This window comes from Haplochromis burtoni, unplaced genomic scaffold, assembly GCF_018398535.1.
Source record: "Haplochromis burtoni strain Fernald_Lab_line unplaced genomic scaffold, NCSU_Asbu1 Contig_546, whole genome shotgun sequence".
In the NCBI taxonomy this organism is placed as follows: Eukaryota; Metazoa; Chordata; class Actinopteri; order Cichliformes; family Cichlidae; genus Haplochromis; species Haplochromis burtoni.
The window spans coordinates 287,780-297,033 of record NW_024582907.1 but is presented as its reverse complement, the minus strand read 5'-3'; the positions used below and the strand labels follow the sequence as shown (position 1 = coordinate 297,033).

Sequence of the window (9,254 nt, the reverse complement as noted above, 5' to 3'; positions counted from 1 at the left end):
GCAACCTTGGTATTTTTTCATTTTATGCCATTAAAAACAATAAACTGGCCCTGAATGTATGAGCTAAGAAATACATTTGCAGTTAAACAAATTTTCATAACAAAAATTCTTAAAGATGCTTTCTCCGCTTACACATATTAGCATATCAGCAATTACAGTCATTTCGAAATGAACTGGTATTTTGTATCTTAAAATATCTATGACAGCAAACACTGGTGCTTAATCATTTATGTAGATTAAAATGGTTAAATGTTTTAATGAGGATGTATTGTATATATTCATAACCATCATTATATTTATGGCAAAGTAGCTACATATTGTTACGGATTTTGTTCCCGTCTCTCTTTACTATATCCGTAGATGTTATTGTGATTTTGTCATATGGTTGTTAGCACAGAACATATTATATATATATATATATTATATATATATATATAATATGTATATATATATATATATTATAATATATATATAATATATATATGATGTGTCATTATGTGGAATTAAAGATAAAATTATGAGAGGGAAATAGTTCTGTTTTTGCTTGGTAAAATAATTTACACAAAAAGAATTTAATTTAATTTAATTTAATTTAATTTAATTTAATTTAATTTAATTTAATTTAATTTAATGCGTTGACAGTTTACATACACATGATTAAAGACAATGATTGAACGTCAATGGCTGTCATTTTTGTGCCACACAGGCTTCCGTAGTAGCAGGAAGCAGTTCCGTCGTCTTTTGAGACCTTTCGTGGTCCTGTTTTCAGCTAATTTTTGAAAGGAAATAAGAGCTTTTGCTGAGGTAAGTTCTTAACTCCTGCTTTTTGAATACTGCCGGGTTAACTGTAACGCGTAAGCTCTGTAGCGAAGGAAACAGCTAGTGTTAGCTGGCAGCTAACACTAGCTGTAGCAGGATGGAGCAAACCATTGAGGAGACTCAGTGTGGAGCTGGTCCACTCCAAAAGTATTGACACTATAGACACGGCAAAAGTCATAGGCATAATTTAACTTGAAACCAGAGTTAAAAAAATCACTGTCCACTGTTCCGTCATTTTGGATGATAAAACAAGCTAATGTTTTTGTTACATCTAATGTGCTTTGTTTGTGTTGTTTTCTTTCTGTGGCACATGTCACAGTGTGTCAAGATTTAAACAAAAGTCTGCAACATCTTAACAGCCCACCATGCAGTGTTGTTTAAAGCCTACAGAGCCACTGTTACTTCATGAATTAAAACCGTTTAATACTTTCACAGATGGAAGAGATACAGCCTTGTTACCATGGACTTTTCATTAATACACTTCACTTCTGATCATCATATTTAACGTCTTTCACAGTGTTTATGTGCCTCTGTCAGGTTACAGATGGGTGACATCCGTCAGTCATTGCTGCCTCGGGATGTGCTGAGTGCAGCCAAGGAGCTGCTGTACCACCTGGACATTTACATCTGTAACCTGGTGCAGTCTGGGAGGCAGCCTCCTCAGGTTGACTCAAAAACCCTGGAGCTGGTTGAGGAATTCATTCTACATGCACCCAAAGATAGAAACACCCCAGCCAGGGTAAACTGGGATCCCAGAATGCTTAAGCACCAATGTATAATATGTAAACACACAAAAGAAATCAGTCAATAACTCAAGTGTGGTTTTTTTGTTTTGTTTTTTCTTTCAGAGAATGAGTGCTCTTCAGGAGCTCCAGCTGTTGGAGATCATGTGCAGCTGTTTTCAGGAGCAGAGTCGTGATGCTGTCCGTCAACTTATGTTTGCTGCCCTTTTTAATCTCCAAGGCAACCAGGCAGATGAAAGCCGCATGGCACTGCTGGGCAAATTGGTCTCCATGGCTATTGCTGTGGGCAGGGTTCCTATCCTGGAATGTGCTGCTACCTGGTTGCAGGTGAGGACTCAATCACACAGTCCTGTGTTGTTAGTAGTGAAATCATGAGGTCAGGGAGAAATGACAGAAAAACACAACCACAACTGTTCTTACACTAGACTTTGATACCTGACAGGGGACGTTGTTGCATCTAGACGATGTATTGCTTCAGTGATGGTGCCATGTGTAATTTGACCAGTTTCACCAGCCCTTATCACAGTTGGAACTTTGATGCTTTAAGGTCTATATTTTTCTCCTGACACTGTCTGGACCTGATGTGTCAAGAAAGGATTGCATGTATGTGTCCCTGTACTTTGGATGTACTAATCGTAGGCTTCTGATTATGTTTGTGCTGTGCAGAGAACCCATCGTGTGTACTGCGTACGCTTGGCGCAGGTGCTGGTAGATGATTATTGCAGTATGGTCCCAGGCTCTGTGCCCACCCTGCAGAATATCCACAGTGCAAGCCCACGCTTCTGCTGCCAGTTCATCACTGCTGTCACCACTCTCTATGACTTCACTTCAGGTAAAAAAAAAAATAAAAAATGCATGTAAAAACATGGAAACTGTTTGAAAAAAGACTGACACGCCTGTGTTCGTTGGGGGAACATCTGATATTTAACACTTTTGTGTGTGTTTTCAGAGGAGCTCACCCCCCCACTCGAACTCCTCCAGATGATAGTATCGTGGATCCAAGATGACCCTCATCTAGTCCTGATCACCTTCCTGAACTCGCCCATTTCCGGCAGCCAACCGATCACCTCGCTCGATGTCACACCGTTAGGGGGTTTGGTGCGCTGGTGCATAAAAGCACCGCTGGTCTATAGGAGAGACAAGAAGCAGGCGCTGACCAATGGAAGCTCTGAGAATGAGCCAGAAGTAGGGCCTCTCTTCTCTGCACTCCATTTAAGTGTCCTACAGGTTTGTGTTTGTGTTCAGATCCATTCAGTAAAAGACACATTGTACACGTAAACCCTTGCAACGTCCACAGAGAAGGTCATTAGCCATCTCCTCCTTCTTCCTTATTTAGGTCTTAATGCTTTTGCCCAACATACTCAACGAGAAGGGGCTTTTTGGTCGCCTGGCACTGCTTCAGATGGAGTCCTTGGCTGCTCTGACATCCGATCTTTCCCGACTTTTGGACCAGGCTGACAAACACACGCACACGTCGTCCGCTGATACACTTGCACTGTCCCAGCTGGCCCTCGACCGGCTGGCCCAAGCCCTGCAGGTGGCCATGGCCAGCGGAGCCCTGCTCTGCTCAAGAGGTAACAGTGTGGAAAAAGGGTGTCGTGAGTGCCTTTACATTGTTGTGCCTGAGACTGGAAATTAATGTAATATTCAGCTATTCAAATCCAGCTCCATGTATGGCTTCTAAGTTCATTTTCTAAAAGAAACAAAATGACAACAAAAAAACACAGCTGTAGTTACAGTTAAGTCTGCCATGAACTCATCTGTATATTATTCTAAGCAAGTATTCTAGAGTCAAATATGTGGCCACCTGTCTGACAGCTAAAGCTTGGTCCAAACTGGGTCATGTCATCATGTCATGTGATAATGATCCCAAATAAAGCAGCAAATCTACAACAGAGTGACTGAAAAACAAAAAAAATTAGACTGTTACAACATCTCAGTCAGAGTCCAAATGTCAATCTGAGTGAAATGTTGAAGAATGAGCCAAAATTCTTCCACAACAATGTGAGAAACTGTTGAAGTCATACAGAAAATTATTACTTTGAGTTATTGCTGCTGAATGTGTTTCCAAAAGCTGTTGGATCGTGTCTTGTACTTAGTTTTTCACAGGACTGAGTAGAGTCCTGTGAAATCTTTCTCCTTCCTAGTAGATGGGTACATAAACTTGTCCCACATGTTGCAATTACTGCTTTATTTTTTCTCTTATCCTTTAAGTTAAAGACCTAAAAAGATTGAGTGCATTAGTATTTAAAGGCAAACTGATTTTTAAAATGTCACCTTGAAAATTGAGGAACTTTAACAAATGTTATATATGAAGGAGCTTTTAGAAAAGAATTTAGTAGCTAGGTAACCAGTTGTACTTTGTCTTAGCACACTGTCTTTTCAAACATAATGTTGTCTTCACAGAGGACCTGAGGGCCATCTGTTCCCGACTCCCCCACAACAAGTAAGATCCAAGAGTTTGTTGTTTAGTACATCATTTCCCTTCACAATGTGATATTTGCACAGTGTTGTCGCCTACACTGTGCTTCAGCTTCAGGGTTTATTTGTTTTCGGTTTTTTTAACAAAATTACATAAATGTACCATCTTATAACCAGCACCCTAGACTATATAGGAAGCTGGTTAAGGACTGAAGTTTAGGTGTTGAAGTGAAATCGAACAAACTTCCCCATTGGAAGAAATTTTACCGCTAAAGCCATTTTATTTAAACAATGCAGTATCTGTGCCTTTAATTTGATTACAGATTTAATTCCTGTGATTTTGGTTTTGTTTTGGCTTCTCATCTCATCTCAGTCTCATCTTTTTGTGTATTTGTGTTTCCAGTCTGCTCCAGTTGGTGCTGTTTGGCCCGGTGATGTACTACAACAACATCCACACATCTCCGCTGGCCTATAGTCCGCACGCCGCTCATTCACCCATCGCCCCGCTCCCTGCACTCCCCACACACCGCGCGCACACCCCGCACGCGCCACTTGCCCCACACCCTTCCTCTCACCCTCAGTACCCAGCTCAGCCCTTTATGACAGGGATGCCGTTCCCCTTCCGACCCAGCCACTGAGAGAAAAATCCCTCAAACCACTGGCAGATGTGCATGTGGACATTTGGTAGTATGAAGTGAGTGTTTGTGTGCGTGGATTAATATGTGTGTTTGTGTAACTAGGGTTTATTGTCTGATGTTATTAGCACATTTGCTTCTGAGAAAGTCTGTGAGGCTTACATGTTTGTCCAATAAATATTTTTTTACTTCCATCATGGTGGTGTTCTTTTTACCAACTATTTGTGGTCACTGTTGTCCTGTTTCCAGCAGGAAACGCTGAGCTTGTATTTCCAGGTGGACAGTTAGAAACTGAATCATCATTACAGGAATTAACCAAACCACCTGTTAAAACATGACGTGACATGTGCAAGTGCAGGCATAGAGGCAACTTGACTCAGAGTGTGGACAAATGAGTAAAGGTAGACTGTTCGGCGTGTCCCAAACTCAATGTGCTTCATTACATAACTTGGAGATGTCAAGAGTTTTTGGAGCCCTGCCCTGTGTGCATAAGTTCGCCCTGTTGCGGGGCAGATAGCATATCATTGAACTGCAGCACCTCACCCTTTTCAGAGACCCCAGCTGCCTTCATGTAGGATGAGAATTGCATCATCTGTGATACTTTCTCTATAGCAAAAGCAATGGGTGCCTTTAACAGAACAAAAGGTTAGGATAGGGTTGAATATTTTTGCTTCACTTCCTTATAACGTGCTTAGAAGGAAGTGAATAGTTTTCAATCTATTCATGTTATTTTGATCAGTATTGTTGCCATTGTTAGCCATTGTGCTTCCTTTTCTGTTCTTACTGGAATTGCGCTAACAGAGGTGCACTTAGATTTCCTTCATTCCGTCCTGGAACAGGTGCGACGAGACATTAAGTCTTGAATCCGCTCCAACAGAGTGTCAGCATGTGGCAGCAAAATGGAATCCAGCTCACAAATGCATTTCACCACAGCTTAAGGCTGATTGTAGTATGTTCATGCATGTGCTGACTGTTTGCCCCCCCACACACACACATCTCATGGGCGGAGGCAGTGATAAGGATAATCTCTTCCTAGAAAATGATGCTTTACTGTTGGGCCTTCAAAGGTGACACACGGAGATAGTATTAAAGTTAAAAAGGCGGGATCGATGAGAAAGAGCGTGTGAGCTTTGTTTCTACAAATGATAATGAAACCGGCCAGGCGGACTCAGATTTTGCATTCTAGTGTGTGGTTTGGTAAAAATGTAAATTAGAGCAGAATGCGATATGTCGCATATCATCAAGATATGTAGTTTCTCCTTTTAGCAACACTCTGTCTTCTTTGTCCTGATGAAATAAGAAAGGGGTGTATGGCCAACATTAAATAGCTTTTCTATTTCCGATCATGCAACTATTTAACCTCATCAGATGTTCCAACATTTCGTAGGTAACTGACTCTTCCATCTTTTTTTTATGTGTTACTGTCATTAAATTCCAGTTTCAACATTTGATACGTTCTTGTACTAATTAACATTAGAAAATTATGCTGCACCATGTTGCCACACATGCTGGCCATAGCTAGTTTCATCTGTGCTCTTACTGTAACAGATTTTTCCGTCGGGGTTTCAGAGGATATTTTGGTTTGTGTTGGTTCAGTTCACCCTTGCCAGAGGTGTGACTGTATGGTTGGGCTGGACTGTGTGTTAACAGCTGCAGAAGCAAGGTTTCTGCAGGAACACCACCTCAGTCACACAGATGCACCACCACCTACATTGGGGCTGATTCCCTCATAACTGCAAGCTAACCATAAACTAAATGGCTGGGCTTTAATTGTGGGTCAAACTAAAGTAATGCACATGAGTTATTAAGTGGTGAACATCTGCAGCGTCTGGGCTAAATGTTACACTAGGTTTTCAATCTTTAACTGTGAACTCCTAAAGTTCATTCATGCTTGAAACAACATATCAGCAAAATAAATCATGGCACAAAACAACCTCTTCCCCTTCTTCACTTTGCTTTGCACAGAGTGCAGGTGTTCAGTGGTTCTGCTTACACTTCCTCTCTTACAAATACAGCAACAAGTCTGGAAGTCACCGGCAGTTTCAGCACCTGTCGATCTGAAGGTATAAAGTAATAAAAATCAAACTGTCACTGGAGGACTCAAAGAATAAAAACAAGTATCTTTCACCTAGTTTTTGTGGGGGGACTCGTGTAACTGATTCTATTCTCTGAGTGAATGTGTACAGTACATGGCATCAAAGCTGTCATTAACAGGTCATATCCAACAACACAAGCGTCTCTGAATAAAGAGCTGTAAGTCGGGCTGTAGCTGCTGTGGGACCACCCTCATTTGCTTTTCTCAAAGACAAGGATCAATACTGCTGACTGTACATCCTGCAAAGCTTGATCTTATAATTCACTTTAAGACAGAAACAAGCACAAAGAGGACACAAAGCAGTTATTTTCTGGGGATTTAACGGTGATATGGGAAACTCAGGATGATTCTTTCCCATATCGTCCTGAAAGCTTCCAAGAAGCTCCTGAGATGAAGGTTTCATTAGCAGCAGTGTGTAAGTTTGAAAAGAAAAAAAAAAAGCCGCGCTGCTTTTCAGTTTGGAAAAAATACACCTAGAAAGGATATTATCTTCTCTCATTCACTGTTCTGCTTACTGGCTAATTTATTAAGTCTGTATTAATGTGTGTACAGTGATGCATGTTAGAGGAGGAAAGTCCCTGCTACCTGCACATCCTAAATATTAGTGGCTTGTAGCATTTACCTGAATCACCTGCATGCTAGCATTTCTCAAACAGCCTTTGGAAAAAAAACATAATGTATGAGGCAAAACCTCGATTTTGCCACGGTGATGCACCAAAAAACAAACTCTTCATTCATTCATTCAAACTCTGAAATGAAATCAAACATCTGCAGGTGAAACTGTTAGTGGATCATAAGATGCATTAAGATCTTCTTGGAGCCAATGATGTGTGAACAAACATGGGCATTGATCCATATCACTAGATATCAAATTAGTTTACTGAACAAATGGCGGTAAAGAAATTTATTGTACCATAGTGCACTTTTATGATGGGGTAACATAATATTCAGAGGTGTTTCTGAGCTGCAAACAGGCCAGCACAGCACCATTTTTATCTGTGACCTCAGTGAGAAGCACATTATTAAAGCCAAACATTCCTGACGGCTTCATCAAAATCGGAGTATTATGAGCTTCATAAGAAACACAGAACTGATCTCTCAGGTTGGATTTGGATTCCATTTGATTGTACAGGTGTGCATGAAAACAGGAGTGTATTTTATTCAGAGAAACAAATGTCAGCCTTGTGCAGTTACAGTAAAATTCAACAGTCTGCAGGATTCGTTCTCCGAGGAATGTCGTGTCTGCACAAATTTTCATGGCAGCCCAACGCCTAGTTGCTGAGATCTCTCTATTAAACCTATTCAGGAGTCTTATTTGAAAGAAAGGAAGGAAGGAGTTGCATGAGGTATTTCTTAATGATTTCAGAAAAGCGGTTGAGTCTTACAGCCTCTCTCCGTGTGCACACTGAACACGTGTGCCTTATTAAATGTTTCGTTTTTTAAATTCCAGACATCTTGTTTTTGTCTTGTCTTTTTTTCTGAGAAAACATTTCCTCCTCTCTTCTTGCACAGTTGGACTATTGTTACAGACACCACACATTATTACCCGATGCCTCACTTCGGATCAGTGTGCCAAGTAATGATTAAAAGAGACAACAAAGGCCGGCCTGAAAACAATTCTTACAACAACTTTACATTCTTGGCTTACACCAACATGGAACTACAACAACGTCTTGCTGTAATAAATGCTCTTGAACTTTCAGAACTCTAAATCCTTAAACGTGAAAGCACTGTTTCCCATGTCCACTGTTTTGTATAGAGAGAGATATATACACAGTAGTGTGCTTCTGAGTCCTAGCATTGAATGTTCTCAAACAAGTGGACTTCCAAAGCAGGTGTGACACAAAGATGTGGGGAAATGATGGTGTGGGAACATTATTAAAGCCGGCGCTCTCGTCACTCAATGACTGCTTTCTGCAAAATACATGTAAGCGGCCTGATGTTGGGCATAAACATGCAATTACTTAAGTCAACCCAAAAGAGCAATTACAGGGACAATTTCACAATCGCGCTTGTTTTGGTTCAATAATCAATAATTAAAAGTGATGGCAAATAAACGAGATTGCAAAACCAGCCATCAAAAAAAGTTTACAAAGACCTGTTTACAAAGATTTACTAATAATTTACCATCAGTGGCGACTGCTTCGCTGCTGCCCACCCCAATGCCCAATCCCAGAGGTTATTGATTGGTCAACCCTGTCTGAATGAACATGACAGTGAGTAGTATAATAACCAAATTATCAATGTCATCTCCTTTTTTGGCTGCTAAAGGCCAGACAGCATCAGTCTTTGCTCTAAATTATTTACCAACTTTGGCTCCAGTGGAAATTTCCAAACTTTGCACTCCTAGTCTTAGTGGTAGAATACTGCTCTGTATTAATTCTGAATATAAAGCATTGTCTTTACTTCTGTGCTGTGTGGGAATGAAAAGCAGAAATGGGAAAACTTCAGACACTGACCACAGTCAATGGACCTTCACGTCTTGTCTTCTTCTAGACATTTTCACAGCTGCAGCACAAAGACAACACTGTTTTTGGACTG

General features: G+C 40.6%; 1 protein-coding gene across 3 annotated transcripts; it reads left to right on the top strand.

The window, feature by feature from the left end:
- Positions 1-658: 658 nt before the first annotated feature.
- Positions 659-4,812, top strand: cunh7orf26 (chromosome unknown C7orf26 homolog). Of its 3 annotated transcripts, none has more exons than XM_005951686.3 (8): positions 659-804; positions 1,357-1,558; positions 1,668-1,889; positions 2,229-2,394; positions 2,512-2,789; positions 2,899-3,136; positions 3,969-4,008; positions 4,387-4,812. In XM_005951686.3, the coding sequence occupies exons 2-8, from the start codon at positions 1,364-1,366 to the stop codon at positions 4,619-4,621; spliced, it is 1,374 nt and encodes a 457-aa protein (XP_005951748.1). In that variant the 5' UTR covers positions 659-804; positions 1,357-1,363; the 3' UTR covers positions 4,622-4,812. The 3 variants fall into 3 exon arrangements, with proteins under 3 accessions (XP_005951748.1, XP_014186332.1, XP_005951747.1); XM_014330846.2 differs by having other exon boundaries at positions 660-804; positions 1,337-1,558; XM_005951685.2 differs by lacking the exon at positions 659-804 and adding an exon at positions 824-966.
- The last annotated feature ends 4,442 nt before the right edge of the window (positions 4,813-9,254 follow it).